Genomic DNA, 23,496 nt, shown 5'->3' with positions numbered 1-23,496 from the left:
GCATGGACATCCTTGCCCCCTTCTGAACCCCCAGTTCCACACAGCTCTGCAGGTGGTAACACCTTCTCCTCTTCTGTTCCAGCTCCTTTCATAGAATCATAGAATCAGTTGGAAAAGACCTCTGAGATCATCAAGTCCAACCCTTGGGCCAACTCCAGTCCCTTTACCAGATCATGGCACTCAGTGCCACGGCCAAGCTCAGCTGAAAAACCTCCAGGGATGGGGAATCCACCCCCTCTCTGGGCAGCCCATTCCAATCCCTGAGCACTCTCTCTGCAAAGAAGTTTTTCCTGCTCTCCAACTTCAATTTCCCCTGGCAGAGCTCGAGCCCATCGTGCCCCCTTGTCCTATTGCTGAGTGCCTGGGAGAAGAGACCAACCCCCACCTGGCCAGAACTTCCCTTCAGGCAGTTCCAGACAGTGCTGAGGTCACCTCTGAGCCTCCTCTTCTCCAGGCTGAACACCCCCAGCTCCCTCAGCCTCTCCCCACAGCACTTGTGCTCCAGTCCCTTCTCCAGCCTCGTTGCTCTTCTCTTCTCACTTGGGTTGGAAGAGACCTCTGAGATCATCAACCCTTGATCCAACCCCACTGGGATCACCAGCCCAGGGCACAGAGTGGGGCACAGAGTGCCCTGGGCTGGTGATCACAGTGGGGTTGGATCAAGCCATGTTGGATTCTCTGTCCCTGGAGGTGTTTCAGAGGACACTCAGTGCCACATCCAGTCCCTTCTCCAGCCTCGTTGCTCTTCTCTGGCCCCGCTCCAGCCCCTCAATCTCTTGCCTCAACTGAGGGGCCCAGAACTCAACACAACACTCAAGGTGTGGCCTCCCCAAGGCAGAGTCCAGGGGAAGGGTCACTGCCCTGGGCCTGCTGGCCACGCTAGTTTGGATCCAGGCCAGGATCCCCTTGGCCTTCTTGGCCACCTGGGCACACTGGTGGCTCCTGTTGAGCTTCCTGTCCCTCAGTCCCCCCAGGTCCCTCTGCCTGGCTGCTCTCCAGCCACTCTGTGCCCAGCCTGGAGCGCTGCAGGGGTTGGGGTGGCCAAAGGGCAGGACCTGCACTTGGCCTTGTTGAACTCCATCCCATTGGAATCAGCCCAGCTCTCCAGCCTATCAAGCCAGGGATCAAAAATATTTCACAGGCAAAGTCTTACTGGAATTTCCCAGAAAACGAGTCTGGCTTGACCATCTGAGCCCAACTCAGGTACAGACCAACCTAAAGGGTTTCCCAAAGGTGGCAGTCAGTTGTCAACATCTCCAGTGGCTCCAGCCTGGGCATGGAGGAGGATGTGGTGCCCAGGAGATGGGCTGTGGTGAGGGGCAAGGGCAGGGTGGGCAGAAGGGGCTGCAGTTCAGTGGTGGTGCAGGATGTGGTCACTGTAAGGTGCTGGGTTCGTGATGGTGAGGACATGGTGGCCACTGTGACCACAAGAACAAGGTTTTGGAGATCTAAGGAAGGACAGATGATTGTGACACCCTGACAGGATCCTTCATCCAACTCATGGGGAAGAGACAACACAGCAAGAGGAAACAATGGAAGTATAACCAGCCCATGAGGGGCAAAGTCTCCTGTGCAAGGGGGACTTGTGGTCCAGCAAAGCTGCTGCTGGGTCTCTGCCTAAACTTGCAACCCCACCATCAAAAGCAGCACACACTGTGAGCTGGGAACATGTCCAGGTGAGGTGTTTTTGGGAGAGGTTGATCCACCCCCTCTGCCTTAACCCTGGTCCTGCTGAGCCAAAGGGCAGTGCCCCCATTTGGGGTGATGATGCTGAATAACCCCAGGCTCAAGATATTTGCCTCTGCTTAGAATCACAGAATATCCTGAACTGGAAGGACCTCCAAGGACCATCCAGTGCAACCCCTGGCCCTGCACAGACACCCCAACAATCCCACCCTGACCCTCAGAACGTTGTCCAAAAATTCCTGGAGCTTGTCCATGCCTACACTGGCAATGCTTTCCCCTCCTCCTCCTTTCCCCCGTTTTTCCAGCTCTGCCTATATCCACTACTTGTTGTTTTTCCAAGTTCCACTCAAAGAACAAGTTTGTAGGTTCTTTAATTATCCCACAGAGATAACTCAGGGACAGAGATTTCTTTGGATGGTCAGGAGAGGAGGAAGAGATAAGGTGTAAAATTTTATCATCAGAGAGGAATAAATTCTATAAATTCAGCTTATAAGAACCTTTTAGTTTATAAGAGCTGAACATCCACTTCACACCCAACTTGCTCTGCAAACAGGAGCTCTGCAGAGCTCGTGCCTGACCTCTGTGATGATGTGCTGGCCCTTAGTCCCACCTAGTGGTGGAACCCGAAGTTGGAAGGAAAGAAAGGCTTTAGCAAGGCCCGAGTGAACTCACATTTGTGGCCATTTAGCCCAGGGATGGCAGAGAGTGGGCACCTGCTCAGCAGGTCAGCAGAGGGCACATCTCAAGGTATGGATATTGTGTGGGGTTTAGGCATATTAATATATCAATATGTGGCCACTGTGCACTTTTACTACAGCAGGAGGACTAGGAAAGTTTCCTGTGAGTGTGTCTGGGGTTTGGGCAGGGAGGGCACAGTCACTGCTCAGTCTCTGTTTCTGCTTTGTTTCTTGTTTTATCCCTTCTTTTCCTTTTCCAGGCCCCAAGGCTGATACAGCCAAGCCACAGATGGTCCTACAGCTCCTGTTATTCTCCAGGGGCCTCTGTGATGGTCAGCTTTGTCTCACCACTGATGCTGAGCCAGCTTTTATTGCCAGCCCCAGGCCAATCACAGAATCCCAGACTGGTTTGGGTGGGGAGGGACCTTAAGACCATCTCATTCCATGGGCAGGGACACCTTCCACCAGCCCAGGTTGTTCCAAGCTCTGTCCAGCCTGGCCTTGGACACTTCCAGGGATGGGGCAGCCACAGTTTCTCCCTGCAGTTTCCTTGACATTTGTGTAGCGTATGACTGGTGTGCATCCCATCCCATCCCATCCCATCCCACCCCATCCCACCCCACCCCATCCCACCCCACCCCATCCCATCCCATCCCATCCCATCCCACCCCATCCCATCCCACCCCACCCCACCCCATCCCATCCCACCCCATCCCATCCCACCCCACCCCATCCCATCCCATCCCATCCCATCCCATCCCATCCCATCCCATCCCATCCCAAGTGCATGGAACTCCATCCTGTCCAGCAGAAACACCTCCAGCAGATTTAAATGAAAGACCCAGAGGGGCTGTGGGGACTAAAACCAGCTGCTGGCAAACCAAGATGCACCTGAACCCCAAGTTCTTCATGAGCATCCAGGGATAGTCAGGCAATATCTCCACACTCCCTGTAGTGACCTTTTTGTACCCTGAGCAAGAGGCACCTCCAGGGAAAGAGTCCTGGGTTCACACCCAAGGCAGTGCCTGGGCCAAGGGAGAGACACCCCACCAGGAATTCAGGAGACCTACCTGAGTCTTTGGCTTTCTTAGCAGCATCTGTGATGTAATCTTGTGACCTCCCATCAGTGAAGACAATGCCCACCTTGGGCACCCCAGGCCTGGCTCCATTGATGGTGGCAAAGGAGCTGTCAACGAGGTACTTCAGGGCCTGCCCCGTCATGGTTCCTTTCTCCATGTAGGTCATTTTCTTCACTGCTGCTTTGATGTCCTTCTTGTTCTTGAACTGCCCCAGAGGGAACTCCTGCCTGACAGAGCTGGAGTATTGAACCAGCCCCACCTGGGCCTGTTTGTCTGACACATCCAGAGAGTCCACGATTTGGTTGATGAATTTCTTCACCAGCTCGAAGTTCTCAGGCCTCACACTCTTGGAGCCATCAATCAGGAAAACAAGATCCAGAGCAGATCCCAGCCCACCACTGCAAGCTGAGGAAAGACATGAGCAGAGGGCAGAAGAAGACAGCAAGTGAAACCTCAATTAATCCTGTGGGAAAATACAACCTTAGTGCCATTTATGGCTCATGAAAAGGTTCAATCAATCAAAACCCAACAACAGCTCCCAGCAACGTTTGTGAAATTATTTCAGAATTATTTCAGAATTATTTCCAAATGATAAATTGTAAACCCATGTAAGGACAGAGCTTCTCCTTCAGCCTCTCCCCCCCACCCCACTGCAGTTCCAAGCCCTTCTGAGTGCCAATGAGAGCCATCCCCTACCACTGCAGGTCTTGCCATCGCTGTTGAGGGTGAAGCCCTCCCTGCAGGCACATCTGTAGGTTCCTGGACTGCTCACACAGACCTGCTCACAGTCGTGGTCTCCAGTGGCACACAGGTCAGACACCACTGAAACAAAGGTCAGGGTTAAAACCAGAGCCCAGGCCAAGTTTTGCCCACCCAGACCCAGCTCAGCCCATGCACAACAGGGTATTGTCCTAAATCAGAGCCCAGTCCAGGCTTTGCCCACCCAGACCCAGCTCAGCCCAAGCACAATGTGGGATATTTGTCCTAAATCAGAGCCCAGGCCAGGCTTTGCCCACCCAGACCCGGCTCAACTTGTGGACAATGTGGAATATTTGTCCTAAATCAGAGCCCAGGCCAGGCTTTGCCCACCCAGACCCAGCTCAGCCCATGCACAACACAGGATATTGTCCTAAATCAGAGCCCAGGCCAGGCTTTGCCCACCCAGACCCAGCTCAGCCCATGCACAACACAGGATATTGTCCTAAATCAGAGCCCAGGCCAGGCTTTGCCCACCCAGACCCAGCTCAGCCCATACACAACAGGGTAATGTCCTAAATCAGAGCCCAGGCCAAGCTCTGCTCACTCAAACCCACCTCAGCCCATGCACAGCACAGGGTATTGTCCTAAATCAGAGCCCAGGTCAAGCTTTGCCCACCCAGACCCGGCTCAACTTGTGGACAATGTGGAATATTTGTCCTAAATCAGAGCCCAGGCCAGGCTTTGCCCACCCAGACCCAGCTCAGCCCAAGCACAATGTGGGATATTTGTCCTAAATCAGAGCCCAGGTCAAGCTTTGCCCACCCAGACCCAGCTCAACTTGTGGACAATGTGGAATATTTGTCCTATATCAGAGCCCAGGCCAGGCTTTGCCCACCCAGACCCAGCTTAGCCCATGCACAACACAATATTGTCCCATAACTGAATCCACTCCCCCCCAAGACAGAGATCCCAGGTCACTGCTCTTGGACAAGAGGCAGGAGACACTTTCCCAAGTCTCCTGACTCCAAGGCACAGCCAGGACTAGAAGGAGTCTCCACACTGAGGACTAAACCCGTCTGTTTGTTGAGCAAATCTCAATAAACTTCCCTCTCCAAAGCTCCTTGTTGAGATTTGGTTTCCAACCCACTTTTTCCAGCTCTGTGGTACAAACATGACCAGCGAGTTCAGCTCCATGTACAGTTGTCTCTCCTGGATGGGATTCATCCTTGGAACTCCCTTCCCACCTGCAGCTTTCAGATCCACTCTCCTCAGATATTCCTGCCTGCTGATCTTCACCTGGATCTGGATGATCTTTAAGGTCCCTTCCAACCCAAACCATGTCATGACTCCATGGAAAGCTGGCACAGCCCTGTGCAGCTCCTGCCTGGGCACCTGGGGCTTGTGGGTGAGGACTTACCACAGAAAGCTTCTTGGAACTTGTGGGTCAGCTTCTCAATGACGCTGTAGCTCTCCACGTAGTCCACGTGCTCGTCCAGGGGCTGGCTGGCAATCTGCCTCAGCGTGGGCATGTCCACCCTGCCCACCCCAATGGCAAAGATCTCGATGCCAGCGGCCCTGGCTCGAGCTGCCACATCCTGCACCCCGTCCTGGGGACGGCCATCGGTCACCACAATCGCCACCTGCACAGGAAAAGGTGGCACCATCACTGGGGGAACAGGATGGCTTGGGAAAAGGGGGCTCATGTTTCTAAAGTTAAGGGAAAAGGGATCCCACCACGTCTTCCCATCCTTCAGGCATCACACAAGCCACTGTTCCATGTGGGATTCACTTCTCTCTGATCTGGAAAGGTTAAACCAAGGGAATGGCTGGAGCTGTGCCAGGGCAGGGGCAGCACCCAGGGAATGGCTGGAGCTGTGCCAGGGCAGGGACAGCACCCAGGGAATGGCTGGAGCTGTGGCAGGGCAGGGACAGCACCCAGGGAATGGCTGGAGCTGTGCCAGGGCAGGGGCAGGTTGGATCTCAGCAAAAGGTCCTTCCCCCAGAGGGTGGTGGGCACTGACCAGGCTCCCCAGGGCAGTGGGCACGTCCCCAAGGCTGCCAGAGCTGCAGGAGGGTTTGGATGATGCTCTGGGGCACAGGGGGTGACTCTTGGGGATGTTCCTGTGCAGGGCTGAGGGTTGGACTGGTTGGTCCTTGGGGTTCCCTCTCAGTTCAGGACATTCTGGGATCCTGTGAAGTGCCAGGGCTGGGACTGGTTTAATTAAGGGGCAACTGGTGCATGTCATTCCCAAGGAAACCAAGGTAGAGGTGATGTCCTTCATGCACAAACTCAAGCCAAACTCTGTCCTCATGAACCCCCAGGTGACACTCAGGACAGCCCCAACCCAGTGTGGGACTTCAGAGAATCTCAGGGAACGTCACAGAAAAATCATGAGGTGAAGACTTGTCCACATTTCGCAGATGGAGAAGCTGAAGCAGAGAGAGGGGAAGAGATGAGCCTCAGGTCACGCTGTGTGTCAGGGCCTGCCAGGACTTCTCATTCTCCTTCCACAGCAGATCCTACCCCTGTCACCATCACCATTACAGTGGCAGCTGGTTTAAGCAGGGACTGGATTTCACCTTGGGTTAAGTGGAGCCCTGAACCAGTGGAAAGCCTCCAAGATTCCTGTTCCTGCTGCTCTTTTTTCTGTTTTCCTCTTTGTTTTTCCTCTAAAAGTGACACTGTCACAAGACCTTAATTCTTGTTCTTTGCCAATTCATCTGCTCCTGCCACTTTTCCTTACAACTGTTTTATTGTGACACCACTGCCAACTCCAGAGCAACTGCTTGGGCTGCAACACAGAGTGGAGGAAGAGAATCAGCAGGAGCAGGTGATCTGTGAAGCAGAATAAACCCTTCCCAGCACAGACAAACACTCTCAGTAATAACAGAAAGCAAAGAAACATCAAAAGGGCAGGAAAAATATCTCTGGCAGCAAGAGAGAGCTTGGCTGGGCCATCAGCTGGTCACTCAGGCAGTGTTTGCTGTTCTCCTCCATGCCATGTGGGCTCTGCATCCTTCTGAAGGGGAAATCAAACCCACCAGCTGCTCAGGGAGGACACTGTGGTGGAGGTTTCAGACCCTGAGGTGGAAAAAAGTCATCTTGGAGAAGGTGAGGAGTGACCACATGTCCAGGGGGTGTGGGGCACGAAGGGCAAGAGGCTCCTTCCCTCTCTGCCCGTCCTTCAGCTGATTATCCTGAGCTGGAAGGGACCCCCAAGGACCATCCAGTCCAACCTCAGCCCTGCACAGGAACATCCCCAAGAGTCACCCCCTGTGCCCCAGAGCATCATCCAAACCCTCCTGCAGCTCTGGCAGCCTTGGGGCCGTGCCCACTGCCCCGGGGAGCCTGGTCGGTGCCCACCACCCTCTGGGGGAAGAACCTTTTGCTGAGATCCAACCTGTCCCTGCCCTGGCACAGCTCCAGCCATTCCCTGGCTGCTGTCCCTGGTCCCCACAGGGCAGAGCTCAGTGCCTGCCCCTCCTCTGCCCCTCCTGAGGAGTTTGGAACTTCACTGAGGTCTCCCCTCAGTCTCCTCTCCTCCAGCTGAACACCCCAAGTGCCCTCAGTGCCCTCACACGCTGCCCCTCCAGGCCCTGAACCATCTCTGTGCCCTCCTTTGGACACTCCAATGTCTTCAGCCCTTCCTTCCATTGTGTGCCCCAATGTGCCCCCACCCACTGGGGAAAGAGCCTTTGGCTGAGATCCAACCTGAGCCTGCCCTGGCACAGCTCCAGCCATTCCCTGGGTGCTGTCCCTGCCCTGGCACAGCTCCAGCCCTTCCCTGAGTGTTGTCCCTGCCCTGGCACAGCTCCAGCCATTCCCTGGGTGCTGCCCCTGCCCTGGCACAGCTCCAGCCATTCCCTGGGTGCTGCCCCTGCCCTGGCACAGTTCCAGCCATTCCCTGGGTGCCGTCCCTGCCCTGGCACAGCTCCAGCCATTCCCTGGGTGCTGTCCCTGCCCTGGCGCAGCTCCAGCCATTCCCTGGGTGCTGACCCTGCCCTGGCACAGCTCCAGCCATTCCCTGGGTGCTGTCCCTGCCCTGGCGCAGCTCCAGCCATTCCCTGGGTGCTGTCCCTGCCCTGGCACAGCTCCAGCCATTCCCTGGGTGCTGTCCCTGCCCTGGCGCAGCTCCAGCCATTCCCTGGGTGCTGTCCCTGCCCTGGCACAGCTCCAGCCATTCCCTGGGTGCTGTCCCTGGTCCCCACAGGGCAGAGCTCAGTGCCTGCCCCTCCTCTGCCCCTCCTGAGGAGTTTGGAACTGCACTGAGGTCTCCCCTCAGTCTCCCCTTCTGCAGCTGAACACCCCAAGTGCCCTCAGTGCCCTCACACGCTGCCCCTCCAGGCCCTGAACCATCTCTGTGCCCTCATTTGGACACTCCAATGGCTTCAGCCCTTCCTTCCATTGTGTGCCCCAAAGTGCCCCCACCCACTGGGGGAAGGACCTTTCCCTGAGACCCCACCTGCCCCTGCCCTGGCACAGCTCCAGCCATTCCCTGGGTGCTGTCCCTGCCCTGGCACAGCCCCAGCCATTCTCTGGGTGCTGTCCCTGCCCTGGCACAGCTCCAGCCCTTCCCTGGGTGTTTTCCCTGCCCTGGCACAGCTCCAGCCATTCCCTGGGTGCTGTCCCTGCCCTGGCACAGCTCCAGCCATTCCCTGGGTGCTGTCCCTGCCCTGGCACAGCTCCAGCCCTTCCCTGGGTGCTGTCCCTGCCCTGGCACAGCTCCAGCCATTCTCTGGGTGCTGTCCCTGCCCTGGCACAGCTCCAGCCATTCCCTGGGTGCTGTCCCTGCTCTGGCATAGCCCCAGCCCTTTCCTGGGTGTTGTCCCTGCCCTGGCACAGCTCCAGCCATTCCCTGGGTGCCGTCCCTGCCCTGGCACAGCTCCAGCCCTTCCCTGGGTGCTGTCCCTGCCCTGGCACAGCTCCAGCCATTCCCTGGGTGTTGTCCCTGCCCTGGCACAGCTCCAGCCCTTCCCTGGGTGCTGTCCCTGCCCTGGCACAGCTCCAGCCATTCCCTGGGTGCTGTCACTGTCCCCATCCCAGAGCACTCCTGCAGTGCCAAAGCAATGCCCTGCCCTGCTCAGAGCTTTCCCTCTGTGAAAGAAAGAAAACCCAAGAAAACCAGAAAAACTGAGATCTTTCCAATTTGTCCTTCAGCTGCTGAGCTGCACTTCCAAAGGTCTGCACCATTAAAAATTCCCTGCAGCACCACAATTCTGCAACTGGCTGCTTCCCGAGAGGGAAAAAAATAAATAAATTCAAGTTTTTTCCCTTCTGATTTTGGCCAAAAGAAGAAAAAGCTTCACCTGTGGTAGGTGTGAGTATGAACTGCACGGAGAAGCAAACCTGTCAAGGTTGTTGGAGCAGGAGCAGAGTCAGCCATGCAATGGATCTTTCTGCCAGGAGAGAGAGCCCTTGGCACAGCTCTGCCTCCTGCAAAAACCCACCAGCGCTGCCAGTCAGAGCTTTGCAAAGCTGATCTGTCAGGAAACAAGATGGATTATCCAGTGTCTCCTGAGAGAACAGCGCCCTGAGAGGACACTCCTGTCAGGAGCTGTGTCTGACCCGAGGCTTTGGCACAGGAGGGAGTGTGGGGTGTCCTCCTGGAATGTTCCTGTCTAAACAAAATGGGTCTCCAGGTTATATCAGCTCCTTGTTGGAGTTTCCTCCTGGAATGTCTCTGTCTAAACCAAATGGGCCCCCAGGTTTAGTCAACTCCTTGTTGTGTGTTCTCCTGGAATGTCTCTGTCTAAACCAAATGGGCCCTCAGGTTTAATCAACTCCTTGTTGGAGTTTCCTCCTGGAATGTCTCTGTCTAAACCAATTGTGTCTCCAGGTTTAGTCAACTCCTTTTTGTGTGTCCTCCTGGAATGTCTCTGCTGAAATCAAGGGGTCTCCAGGTTTTATCAGCTCCTTGTTGGGTGTCCCCTTGGTATTTCTCTGTTTAAATCAAATGGGTTTCCAGGTTTAATCAGCTCCTTGTTGGAGTTTCCTCCTGGAATATCTCTGCCTAAATAAAATGAGTCTCCAGGTTTACTCAGCTCCTTTGTGGCATCTTCACCTGAAGCTGAGCCCCAGGTAGAGCCCAGGAGGTGGTTGGTCACAGCACCCACACCTGGATGTGGTGGGGAAGATCTTTGGGATGTGTCTGTGAAAATCTGCTACAGAGCACCCAAAATGAGTCCCTGTCAGAGAAAACAAAACTTCTGGGTGCAAAGAGCCTGGATTTGGCATCAGGAAATAATCAGTGGAGAAAATGAGTATTAGTCAGTGTCCTAGTTGAGCAGGAGGGACCAGCTAACCCTGTGTGTGGGTGATCAAAGCTGTGTATTCCACCCCCTCTATTCATTCCCCAAGGACAATGGGCCATTGGCAGCAGCTGCCCAGGGAGTCATTGGCACCTTCACCCCCAGCCTGAGGGGGCGGAGCTGCTCATGGGCCATCAACAGTTCAACACCCCCTGGCTCCCAGAGTTAATCACCCATTGTGTGAGTCCCCGCCCAGGGGGAGGGACTGGGTGCTCCCTGAGGGTACATAAGTGGGGGGTAAGACCTCAGGAACTTCTCTTTGGATCCAGAGGAGCAGCAGGACCTCGACAGGAGGAGATCACCACTCTCAGCCAGACCACAACCCTCGCCTGCACCAACAGGTTTTTCATTTCCTTTTGCTCTGGACTTGGGGGAACCACAGGGGTCTCAGCACAAGGGCAAACAAACCCCCTTGGGTTTGTGCCCCAGGACACTGGGTTATACTGCTGGGTTTGTGAGTTGAAAGCAATTTCCCTTGTGTGTCAGTGTTGCTATTGTAATATTATTATTAAATTTTAAGTCTGACTTATAATCTCTCTCGTGGTGAGTTCATTTCCCCTGCTGGTTCACCTTTAAACCAGCACAGTCAGACCAAGCACCAACCAGGAGCAGGGACTTACAGAAGGAATGTAAGAAATAGAAGAGCTATGAAGTGATTTTGATCTCATTTTTGCTTATCTCAATAATCAGGAAATCCTGATTTTTCCCTGGGATTCCCACTGTGGATATTCACTCTGCCTCCCTGAGTCTGTGTGAAAAAATGTCCCTTTTTTATTATTATTTTTAAACCTACCTCCAAGTTCTTTGCAGTCTCTGTAATTCTCTGTGTTATGACCTTGAGAAAAAGCTGAATCCTGGTGTGTCCCTTGCTTGGGAAAGAGCAAGACAGGCTGGAGGAAGGAGCAGCCCCTGGATCCTGGTGAGGTTGGCACTGCCCTGCTGGAGTTGGACTCAGCCTTGTGAGGAGAATTAAGAAAGGCTGAACTTTTCTGCAGAGCAGGAGCTGCAGTTTCACCCTTGGGAAGCTCAGAAATTCTGCTTTTCAAGGTCAAATCTTGTCCTGGTTTTAAGCAGCCGGTGAATTCCTCACTCTGTGGATCCCTCTGGGTTTGTTCTGTCACACAGAATTCCCCCATGTTCTCATGACACAATTTATTCCTGGTTCTCTGAGACACCAGAGGGTTCCTGGGCATCTCCAGGTATTCCCACCTCGGGCTGGTGAGTGGAGACAATCCAGCAGCTAATGAGGTGGGGATGCCTCATTATCCCGTGTTTAACACCATGTTCCAACCGCAGTGAAAGGAGAACTGGGCAGAAAGTCCAAGATTTGCTCAGCAATTTGACAATCTATTTGTTGTTCTGCCTAAAAAAAAACCCCCACCAAAGTAATTGGGCACCCCGTGGTTTTGGAGAAAGGTATGAAAGCACTTTCCTCTGAGCCCCCCCAGAAACAAAAGGTGCTTTTCCCTGCCCTGAGGTGACATTTGCTGCACAAAGCACAGCAAGACCAGATGATGGGGTGATGGTTGGACCAGGGTCCCACGTGGTTGACAAACAGCAAGGATTTTCACCAGGGTTTTGCTGGATTTCTGCTGTGGGAAGGAGCAAGGACAGTGTCTGGAGTTTCTGGAAGCTTCACCTGCCTAAACCTCTGCATGACCTGCTCATCCTCCCAGGCAGGTTGTGGGGTCACCTTGAGTGGCACTGAAAGGAAGGACTTGCTGGACTTCAAGGCATAATGTGGAATAAAATAAAAAAAAGCCAAAAATAACCAGGGTACCAAGAAGTGCAAATGATTGTGGAGTTTTCCACCTTGAAGACACTCAAAAGCCATCTGGGCATGGTCTTGTGTGACCACTTGAGCACAGGGGTTGACCAGTGTGACCTCCAGAGATCCTTTCCAACCCAACCTTCCTTTGACTTTGTCTCTTTGATCAGCTCCAAAGTGGAAGCAAAGAGGGGAAAACATTTCCCCCTTTTTTAATGTCCAAGGAAAACAAAAGATCACTGTTTTTTTCCTGCTTTTTCAGGTGCCCAGGAAAGAAGATTTCAGGGAGATGCAGCAGCTCCAGAGTTCTTTGTGCCACTGCCCAGCCAAAATTGGGATGACAGGGAACAGCCAGGATGGGGAGAGTGTGCTGGGGGAATTGTCTGGCAGGACAGATGCAGAGCAGGAAAAAAATGCAAATTATTTAATGATGTGGAAGAGATTCCTCAGCATTCTCATGGACAGCTCAGTGGAAGTGTCTCTTCAGTCTGCAGGGCTGGTCAGCACTGCTGGGAGGTGTCAGGATGTGTTAGGGATTAATTAGAGACTGAGAGTGTTGTAATGAGTATGAATATATATCAAGTGTGGAAATCAGGGCTGTGTGCCAGGCCTGACCTGTGTGCCAGGCCTGACCTGTGTGCCAGGCCTGACCTAAATGTGGCCACAAGCTCTTCAAACAGGCACTGGGGAATGAGGGAAAGGCAGCAGAAGATGCATAAAAAATATGAAGGAATACAGTGGGATTTCTGAAGGGCATGACTGGATTGCACAGCAGACCTGGAGGAAAAGGGATCTCAAAAGATCTCATTGTTTGTTCCATCTGGAAGGCAAATAAGAAAACCAGAGAGGTCAATGGGAGTTGCCTTCATCCAACAAGACTGGGGGTCCCACCCTCCTCAGGTGCTCCAGGTGCCACTCCAGGGGCAGTGAGTGGCCCCAGGATTCCTGTTTCTTGATGCTCCCCAGCTCTGGGGTGAGGGTGACTCCCACCTTGGAGATCTGGGGGCTCTGATGGAGCCATGCCAGGATTTGGGGCAGTGTGGGGTCACTGGTGCCATGGTGGGCACTGGGATTGCTCTTCCAGGAATGAGTTCCTGTCTGGGCCATGGTCAGTGTGGGGTCACTGGTGCCATGGTGGGCACTGGGATTTCTATACCAGGAATGAGTTCTTCACTAGGACATGGTCAGTGTGGGGTCACTGGTGCCATGGAGGGCACTGGGATTTCTATTCCAGGAATGAGTTCCTCCCTGGGCCATGGTCAGTGTGGCATCACTGGTGCCATGGTGGGCACTGGGATTGCTCTTTCAGGAATGAATTCCTCCCTGGGACATGGTCAGTGTGGCATCACTGGTGCCATGGTGGGCACTGGGATTGCTCTTCCAGGAATGAGTTCCTGTCTGGGCCATGGTCAGTGTGGGGTCACTGGTGCCATGGAGGGCACTGGGATTGCTCTTCCAGGAATGAGTTCCTGTCTGGGCCATGGTCAGTGTGGGGTCACTGGTGCCATGGAGGGCACTGGGATTGCTCTTCCAGGAATGAGTTCCTGTCTGGGACATGGTCAGTGTGGGGTCACTGGTGCCATGGAGGGCACCGGGATTGCTCTTTCAGGAGTGAGTTCCTGTCTGGGCCATGGTCAGTGTGGGGTCACTGGTGCCATGGAGGGCACTGGGATTGCTCTTCCAGGAGTGAGTTCCTGTCTGGGCCATGGTCAGTGTGGGGTCACTGGTGCCATGGAGGGCACTGGGATTGCTCTTCCAGGAATGAGTTCCTGTCTGGGACATGGTCAGTGTGGGGTCACTGGTGCCATGGTGGGCACTGGGATTGCTCTTCCAGGAATGAGTTCCTGTCTGGGCCATGGTCAGTGTGGCATCACTGGTGCCATGGAGGACACTGGGATTGCTCTTCCAGGAATGAGTTCCTGTCTGGGCCATGGTCAGTGTGGGGTCACTGGTGCCATGGAGGACACTGGGATTGCTCTTCCAGGAATGAGTTCCTGTCTGGGCCATGGTCAGTGTGGCATCACTGGTGCCATGGTGGGCACTGGGATTTCTATACCAGGAATGAGTTCTTCACTAGGACATGGTCAGTGTGGGGTCACTGGTGCCATGGAGGGCACTGGGATTGCTCTTCCAGGAATGAGTTCCTGTCTGGGACATGGTCAGTGTGGGATCACTGGTGCCATGGAGGGCACTGGGATTTCTATTCCAGGAATGACTTCCTGTCTGGGCCATGGTCAGTGTGGCATCACTGGTGCCATGGTGGGCACTGGGATTGCTCTTTCAGGAATGAATTCCTCCCTGGGCCATGGTCAGTGTGGGGTCACTGGTGCCATGGAGGACACTGGGATTGCTCTTCCAGGAATGAGTTCCTGTCTGGGCCATGGTCAGTGTGGAGTCACTGGTGCCATGGAGAGCACTGGGATTGCTCTTCCAGGAATGAATTCCTCCCTGGGCCATGGTCAGTGTGGGGTCACTGGTGCCATGGAGGGCACTGGGATTGCTCTTCCAGGAATGAGTTCCTCCCTGGGCCATGGTCAGTGTGGGGTCACTGGTGCCATGGAGGGCACTGGGATTGCTCTTCCAGGAGTGAGTTCCTGTCTGGGACATGGTCAGTGTGGCATCACTGGTGCCATGGAGGGCACTGGGATTGCTCTTCCAGGAATGAGTTCCTGTCTGGGCCATGGTCAGTGTGGGGTCACTGGTGCCATGGTGGGCACTGGGATTGCTCTTCCAGGAATGAGTTCCTGTCTGGGACATGGTCAGTGTGGCATCACTGGTGCCATGGAGGGCACCGGGATTGCTCTTCCAGGAGTGAGTTCCTGTCTGGGACATGGTCAGTGTGGGGTCACTGGTGCCATGGAGAGCACTGGGATTGCTCTTCCAGGAATGAGTTCCTCACTAGGACATGGTCAGTGTGGGGTCACTGGTGCCAGGTGGGCACTGGGATTGCTCTTCCAGGAATGAGTTCCTGTCTGGGCCAGATCAATGGAGCAGTTTTGACTCCCTTTGCTGTGTCTCTGCCACCCTCCTCTGCTCACGGGCCAAATGTCCAAAAGAGAAGCCACCTTGGTGTCCATGGCTGTGTCTCCCTACAAGCAAATCTTCTGGATGGGTGAGGATGGAAGGGATGGAGCCTGGGGAAGGGCTGCCTGGAGTTGACAGGTCCCACTTGGTGGCAAATTAGTGACTGCCCGAGATTTCTGTCCATGTGCAGCCACACAACAACTTCTGGAAAGAAACTTTTGTGCCCTGACTGGAACCCTTCAAGCACCTTTAACTATCTCCAAAGGTCCTCAACAGCTTTGGATGGAAATTTGGTGCCCTGAGACATGGAAATGAAAGCTGTCAACCTTCTGCTGGTTGTGAGCTGAGCTTCTCCAAGAAGAGGAGCAGCATCCAACTCTCTGTTGCTACTGCACAGTGAGCAGCTACTGCTGACATGGTTGGAAGGAGGACAAGCACCTTGAGATCTCTCTCCTGCTTGGAGCTTCTGGCCCTTTTGGACATTGGAACAGCAATTAATGCAGTGAGATGAGAAATAAGCTTTTAACAAGGTGTGTTGGAAGCAGAGAGAGGTAAATGTCTCTTCTTCCCATCAGTGCTCAAGAAGAGAAGTATTTTTGTCACCTGACATTGAAACCATTGGGATTTTGTTTTAATTTTCTTTCTCTAAGTGCTAGAATTGAGCTTTGCTTTGGAGAAGGATTAAGAGGTTTGCACCTCCCAGAGGTTTCCCACCTCTGACAAAGAATCCTCCAACCATCAAAACACAGAGAAAAGCCCCTTTCCTCCTTTCCTGACTATTCCAACCACTCCATGAGGAGTTGATTCTTCAGCTTGACATCTGGTATTTCCCAAACTTCTCACATGGAAGCACCAGAGCAGCTCCAGCTCTCAGAGAGGTGCAGCTCATCTCCTCAAGGTGCAGGTGAGAAATGCCTCCTCCTGCAGTGCCACCACCACACCTGTCCTGGGGTGGGTCAGGACAGCCCTAACCTGGTCCATTGTCATGTAGAATGTTCCTTTAGGACTCCTGTAGCTCTCAGAGCCCCTGAGTCACACCATGGTAAGATACACCAAAGGATCAGCACCTTTCAGGTTTCTACCCCACAGGTTTTCACTGCAGCACCAGACCCACAAATCTCTCCAATCCTTTTTTTCAAGCTCACATTTATTTCTCCCTCCTCAATTCCATCAGTCCCCTCAAAACCATCTCAACAAAGGACCTTCCAAGAAGCAGCTGATTTCTCACTAAATGAAATCTAATTTGGTTGAATTAATGTGATTAATGAACAAAGATTTTGAACTTGCTTACCTTATTAAAATTGGGAGACCTCCCCCTGCCCCCTTCAGAGTCACTGAAGGCTCTGCTGATGGCAAACTGGATGGCCAGACCAGTCATGGTGCCCGTGGAGAGCGGCTCGATCCTCCTCACGGCCTGCAGGAGCCCAGCCTTGGTGTGGTGGCTCTTGAGGGAGAACTCGCTCTTCACAGCACTGGCATAGTTGATGAGCCCCACCCTGGTGGTGTTGGGCCCCACGTCCAGCCCCTCGATGACCCGTGACACGAACACCTTGATCTTCTCGAACTCGTGGGGGCGGACGCTGCGGGAGCTGTCCAGGATGAACACCAGGTCGGTGGGTTTGGTCCTGCACAGGGTGCCTGGCACGGGTAAAGGGAGGGGAAACTCAGAAAACAGAAAAAGTATCCTGGGAGGGAAAGAGTGGGTTTGGTGGATGTCCTGGTTCAACAACCGAGACCTCTGTGTGGGTGTGCCCAAAGCTGTGCATTCCAAACCCTCCATTCATTGCCCAGCAACTGTTCCCAAGGGCCCATTGGCAGCAGCTGCCCAGGGCACAGCTGAGCCCTCAGGCTGGGAGCTGGCTGGGAAAGAAGCCTGGCAGAGGAGCTGGGAGAACTGCCCTGCAGGGACTCCTTGGCACCTCCACACCCACCTGAGGGCTCAGCTCTGCCCATGGGCCAGCAACCATTCCAAAATCCCCCCTGACTGCCAGAGTCAGATCCCCCAGGGTGGAACTCCCTGCCCTGGGGGAGGCACTGGGGGCTCCCACCCAAACCTGAGGGGACACAATCTTGGCCTTTGGGGACTTCTGGGACCACTCATTGGATGCAGAGGAGGAGCAGCCTCTGGCCAAGAGGAGCCACCACTCTGGCCCAGACTGTGCCATCATCTGCACCAACAGGTTTGTCCCTTCCTTTTCCTTTGGACTTGGGGGAACCACGTGGGGCTCAGCACAGGGGCCACCAAACCCCCCTGTGTTTGTGCCCCAGGGGGCTGGGTTAGACTGCTGGGGTTGGGGGTTAAACCCAATTTCTCTTTGTGCCATTGCATTGATTGTAATATTGTTATTAAAATGTAACTCTGACTTACAATCTTTTTTGTGTTGGGTTCATTTCTCCTGCTGCTTTCCCTTTAAACCAGCACAGTGGGGCAGTGGCTCAGGCAGGGGGAGGAGCTGGGAGTGTCAAGTCTGTCTCAGAGAGCACTTGAATCTAAATTTCTCAATGGGCTTTGCTGTGGTGGGTCCAGAGAAGAGCAACGAGGCTGGAAAAAGGACTGGAGCATGAGTCCTGTGAGGACACTCTCCATTGGCTTCAGCCCTTCCTGCCATTGTGTGCCCCCAGAGTGCCCCCCATGGCAGGTGAGGCTGCCCCAGAGCAGAGCAGGGGGGCACAATCCCCTCCCTGGCCTGGCCATGCTGGGTCTGATGCCCCCCAGGGCAGGAATGCCCCTCCTGGCCCCAGGGCACTGCTGAGTCGTGGCCAACTGGCCACTGAGCAGGACCCCCAGGGCCCTTTCCTGGCACTGCTTTCCAGCCTCTCATTCCCAGTGTGGATGAACATCCTGGGCTGCCCATTCCAGGTGAAGCCTCAACCTCCACTGGTGCACCAAAGGCTGGGAAGGGGTTGTGGCATCTGGGACACCTCGGTCCAAAGGGGCTGTGGCATTTGGGACACCATAGTCCAAAGGGATTGGTGGCATTTGGAACACTACAATCCCAAGGGATTGTGGCATTTGGCACACTGCAATCCCAAGGAATTGTGGCAATTGGGACACCATAATCCAAAGGAATTGGTGGCAGTTGGGACATCACAGTCCCAAGGGTTGGTGGCATTTGGGACACTACAATCCCAAGGGCTTGTGGCATTTGGGACACCATAGTCCAAGGAGATTGGTGGCATTTGGGACACTACAATCCCAAGGGCTTGTGGCATTTGGGACAACACAGTCCCAAGGGATTGTGGCATTTGGGACACCATAATCCAAAGGAATTGGTGGCATTTGGGACACCACAATCCCAAGGGTTTGTGGCATTTGGGTCATTACAATCCCAAGGAATTGTGGCAATTGGGACACCATAATCCAAAGGAATTGGTGGCAATTGGGACACCACAGTCCCAAGGGCTTGTGACATTTGGGACATCATAGTCCAAAGGGATTGGTGGCATTTGGGACACCACAGTCCCAAGGGATTGTGGCATTTGGCACACTGCAATCCCAAGGAATTGTGGCAATTGGGACACCATAATCCAAAGGAATTGGTGGCATTTGGGACACCACAATCCCAAGGGCTTGTGGCATTTGGGTCATTACAATCCCAAGGAATTGTGGCAATTGGGACACCATAATCCAAAGGAATTGGTGGCATTTGGGACATCACAGTCCCAAGGGTTGGTGGCATTTGGGACACTACAATCCCAAGGGCTTGTGGCATTTGGGACACCATAGTCTAAGGAGATTGGTGGCATTTGGGACACTACAATCCCAAGGGCTTGTGGCATTTGGGACAACACAGTCCCAAGGGATTGTGGCATTTGGGACACCATAATCCAAAGGAATTGGTGGCATTTGGGACACCACAATCCCAAGGGTTTGTGGCATTTGGGTCATTACAATCCCAAGGAATTGTGGCAATTGGGACACCATAATCCAAAGGAATTGGTGGCAATTGGGACACCATAGTCCCAAGGGCTTGTGACATTTGGGACATCATAGTCCAAAGGGATTGGTGGCATTTGGGACACCACAGTCCCAAGGGATTGTGGCATTTGGCACACTGCAATCCCAAGGAATTTTGGCAATTGGGACACCATAATCCAAAGGAATTGGTGGCATTTGGGACACCACAATCCCAAGGGCTTGTGGCATTTGGGTCATTACAATCCCAAGGAATTGTGGCAATTGGGACACCATAATCCAAAGGGATTGGTGACAATTGGTACACCATAGTCCAAAGGGATTGGTGGCATTTGGGACACCAGAGTCCCAAGGGCTTGTGGCATTTGGGTCATTACAATCCCAAGGAATTGTGGCAATTGGGACACCATAATCCAAAGGAATTGGTGGCAATTGGGACACCATAGTCCAAGGGGATTGGTGGCATTTGGGACATGACAGTCCCAAGGGCTTGTGGCATTTGGAACACCACAGTCCCAAGGGCTTGAGGCATTTGGGACATGACAGTCCCAAGGACTTGTGGCATTTGGGACACCACAATCCACACGGATATTAATTAATGAGCTGGTGTGTCCATCATACATGAACAGAACTCGGGAGAACACTTGAAAATCCTCAGATGAACTGAGAGCACAACGTGAAAAACTCCCATTTTCAGGTACTGGCACTAACAATAAACTCCTGTCCCACAGCCCAGCTTTGAGCTGTGGAGGGAGGACACAACACAGAGCTGTGAAAGCCCCTCATTGATGGGTCATGTCTCCAACCCCACGAGCATCCCCTGTGGGAAGGAGGTGGGAGGAACACGAAGCATTAATGTTCAACAAGCTGAGTGATCCTTATGCTTATTTTTTTAATTCCCCATTTCCGAGCTGTTTTCCATCTTCATTTTCAACTGTGGCAAACCATAAAAAAGGGCTGATGTTCTTTATGAGTTTTTAAATGAATTGTCCCATTTTCCCCACCAGATCTACAGCCTCCTGTTCTTTTAATTTTTATTTTTTTTTTCCATCATTTTGCCTGTCTGTGTCGGGGCATCAAGTGCTCTGTTAATATTTGATTTCTTCAGCCAGGGACTTATGTGGGTTATCTCATAAAGGAAATTTCTGTGGACAGATTTTTAAATGGGAGCTTTTGGGCCAACAAATCTATTCCAAATGATGACATAAATATTATGGCAAGTCCTGGGTGTGAGATGTAATGGAGCTTTCAGTCTTCCAAGCAGATAGAAATAAATACCCTGTGATATATCCATAAAGAATATAATCAGATTTGTTTCCTGAGAGACACTGAATCTGCCTCTGGCTCCCAGAAAGGTCTTGCTGGGGGTAGAAGGGAAACAGGCAGTGGTCACTTTGGCTCTGATTTCCACTAAAATGCAATATAACCTTTCCCCATATGGATGACTTTCATTTTGCCACCGTAATTCCTTGCACAGGAAGGAAAAATTCACTTGGCAGTGTCAGAAATCCCTTTCCCAGGGGTTGGTTGTGCCCATTTTACAGGTGAGAAATGAAGGTACAGAGAAAGGCTCAAAGTCTTGCACTCAGTTCCCCCAGAAATAAAGCCCAGATTCCCTTTTGCCCACGTGGCTGATGAATCACCTCTGGATTTACTGACAAACCAAGGAGGAAAAGTTGTTTTTCCCCCCACAGGAACAGTTGGATCCAATAGAAATTTTGAAGTATATCTATTTCTTTTTGCATGAAAGCTCCGTGATTTTGCCCTAAATATCATTTTCAACCTCTTTTCATGAGAGTGAAATGTATTTCAGAGAAATGAAGAGAAAAGGAGGGATATCAGGAGGGAGGTTTGGGGTTTCAGCCTGTCTGGTCACAGCCACAGTGCAGGACAGGCCTTGGTTATCTCCAGGAGGTGACAGACAAGACACTTGCTGTGATTGACATCCTGACTGAGCACAGCTCATTGAAAAGTTGAATTAAACCAGAAATAAAATCCTCATCTATTTTTAAAAACGTCCACACCAGGCTTTATTCAGGGAGAGCTGATTTCATGCCCTGATTTAGCAGAAAATCTCTCTCAGGGCATCTTTGCCATATTCATTAAAACAGCAGGGACTCTGCTGAGTTACTCAGACCTAAAAGGTGTTTATTTTCCAAGGGGCAGAAGGGCTGAGTGGAATCATTGCTCTGTTTAGTTTCCTGATTTCAGCAGCACAGCAGAGATAACTCTCCCTTCCCAAACTGCTGAGGGGAAACGGGTCAGTGGATCAGAACTGCCCTCCAGGAGCACCAGATAAGCTGCAGTCCCTGTCCCTGCTGCTTTGCAACCCTCACCCTGCCCACAAATGTGGCTTGTGCATCCTCACAACACCATCCGAACATTTCCAGTGCTCAGATGGGAGGTTGGACTTTGCTGTGAGTCCCCCCAGGGCTTCCTGGAGCCCCTGGAAGATGCTCCTCAGGACCAGCCCCTCCAGCCCTGCCCTTGGGGTTTGGCAGAGTGGGAGGGAGAGCTGTGCAAGCTGCAGAGCTCCCCAGCTCCCTCCTGGCTGCCCTGCAACCTCCTGGAAAGCCAAACAGAGCAGGGCTTTGCTCAGGAATGGAGGAAGAAAAACATAGGAAAGTCCTGTCCTCATCCACCCACCCAGACCTTCCTGCCCGGGGAGGTGAACCCGAGTGAGCAGCAGGGTCTGGCAACTCCTCCTCCAGCTCTGGCCAGCCCAGCCCTCTCAAAGCTGCAGAGAGGAGAAGTTTTGGGAGGCAGAGGAGAAGTTTTGGAAGACAGAAGAGAAACTTTGGGAGGCACAGGAGAAGTTTTGGAAGGTGCAGGAGTTTTGGGAGGCACAGGAGAAGTTTTGGGAGGCAGAGGAGAAATTCTGGGAGGCACAGAAGTTTTAGAAGGCACAGGAAAGGTTTTGAGAGGCACAGGAGTAGTTTTGGAGGACACAAGAGAAGCTTTAGGAGGCACAGAAGAAGTTTTGGGAGGCAGAGGAGAAGTTTTGAAAGACAGAAGAGAAACTTTGGGAGGCACAGGAGAAGTTTTGGGAGGCACAGGAGAAATTCTGGGAGGCACTGGAGAAATTCTGGGAGGCACTGGAGAAGTTTTGGAAGGTGCAGGAGTTTTGGGAGGCACAGGAGAAGTTTTGGGAGGCACAGGAGAAGTTTTGGGAGACACAGAAGAAGTTTTGGGAGGCACAGGAGAAATTCTGGGAGGCACAGGAGAAGTTTTGGAAGGCACAGAAGTTTTGGAGGGCACAGAAGTTCTAACAGGAACAGAAGTTTTAGGAGACACAGGAGCAGTTTTGGGAGGCACAGGAGAGCCCTTGTCCCACCTGGGCCTCCTCCATCCAGGAGAGGTGACTCTGGGTGCCCCAGTGCCACCCCAACTGTCCCTCCATGCAGACCAAAGAGGGCAGAAGCTGCCCAGCTCCAGGTCCTGCCACCTTGGCAACACCCTTGGGAAGGTTCTTTTGCCCCCTGACTGCTGTTGGCTGTTTCCTCTCCCTTCACCTCCTCCCCAGAGCCAGAAGAACTGGCAGAGTGGCCAAGGACCGACCCCAGTGCCCACTCACCTCTGGGCTGTGGAGGAGCCCCCGCCACGGGCGAGCTCTGCAGGAGGAGCAGCCAAGAGAGCAGCAAGGCAGAGCAAATCCTGTCCATGGCTGTGCAGGAGCTGGAGGAGGGATGGGGAGTGGAGAGAGGGAGCCTTGGCCCAGAGGTATTAACCTGCCCATCCTCGGGCAGGCTCGGAGCCAGCCCCTGGCACGTGTGAGGCCAACGGGGGGGCTCGAGGGGAGAGAGGGACAGGGCAGCACATCCTGCCCCAAGGTGGGGAGGGGGAGGATGTCCAGCCCTGCTGCTCTCCAGGTCTCCACAATGGCCCCTTTGCTGCTGGAAGGGGATGGGGAGCTGTAAAAGACCCGCAGAGGGGATGGTATGTGGGGAATCTGGGGCAGTAACAGTGGCACCAGTGAAACCAGCCCTGGGGAGCTGGGAGGGACCTGTCAATCACCAGCTGCTGCCCACAAACCCTGGGCTGTGCCACGGGGCTCTGCTGTGCCAGGCTCGTGTCCTTCCCCTGGCAAAGGCCAGGGAGGGGGGACGGGGTCAGAGCCACACAAATCACCCCTCAGTGCCCACGTGTGCCAAGGGAGGGGCACCAGCTGTGCCATTGCGGGGGCTTTGCTGCCTTGGCTGTGCTTGTGGAGGAAGAGGAAGAGGAGAGGAAGGCTTGGACAGGCACAGGAGAGGTGTGGGCTGCAATAAAGCCCTTCCTGCGGGGCACAGTGCCCTCTCTGTGAGGCTGGGCACCAGGGCAGGGAGGGCAAGGCTCGGG

General features: G+C 53.4%; 1 protein-coding gene across 1 annotated transcript in view; it reads right to left on the bottom strand.

Moving 5' to 3' along the window:
- Nucleotides 1-22,820, bottom strand: part of MATN1 (matrilin 1) — a 28,289-nt gene extending 5,469 nt beyond the window's left edge. Inside the window, exons 1-5 of the mRNA XM_071576763.1 lie at nucleotides 22,733-22,820; nucleotides 16,534-16,880; nucleotides 5,559-5,781; nucleotides 4,139-4,264; nucleotides 3,434-3,847 (exon numbers count right to left, since the gene is read on the bottom strand). Of these exons, the coding sequence (XP_071432864.1) occupies nucleotides 3,434-3,847; nucleotides 4,139-4,264; nucleotides 5,559-5,781; nucleotides 16,534-16,880; nucleotides 22,733-22,820 (1,198 nt within the window). The remainder of the gene's footprint in view (nucleotides 1-3,433; nucleotides 3,848-4,138; nucleotides 4,265-5,558; nucleotides 5,782-16,533; nucleotides 16,881-22,732) is intronic.
- Between the last annotated feature and the right edge of the window lie 676 nt (nucleotides 22,821-23,496).

The sequence above is a fragment of the Pithys albifrons genome, chromosome 24 (genome assembly GCF_047495875.1).
Source record: "Pithys albifrons albifrons isolate INPA30051 chromosome 24, PitAlb_v1, whole genome shotgun sequence".
Lineage (NCBI taxonomy): Eukaryota > Metazoa > Chordata > Aves > Passeriformes > Thamnophilidae > Pithys > Pithys albifrons.
Note: the sequence above shows the minus strand (reverse complement) of the source record. Positions and strands in the feature narration are given on the sequence as shown.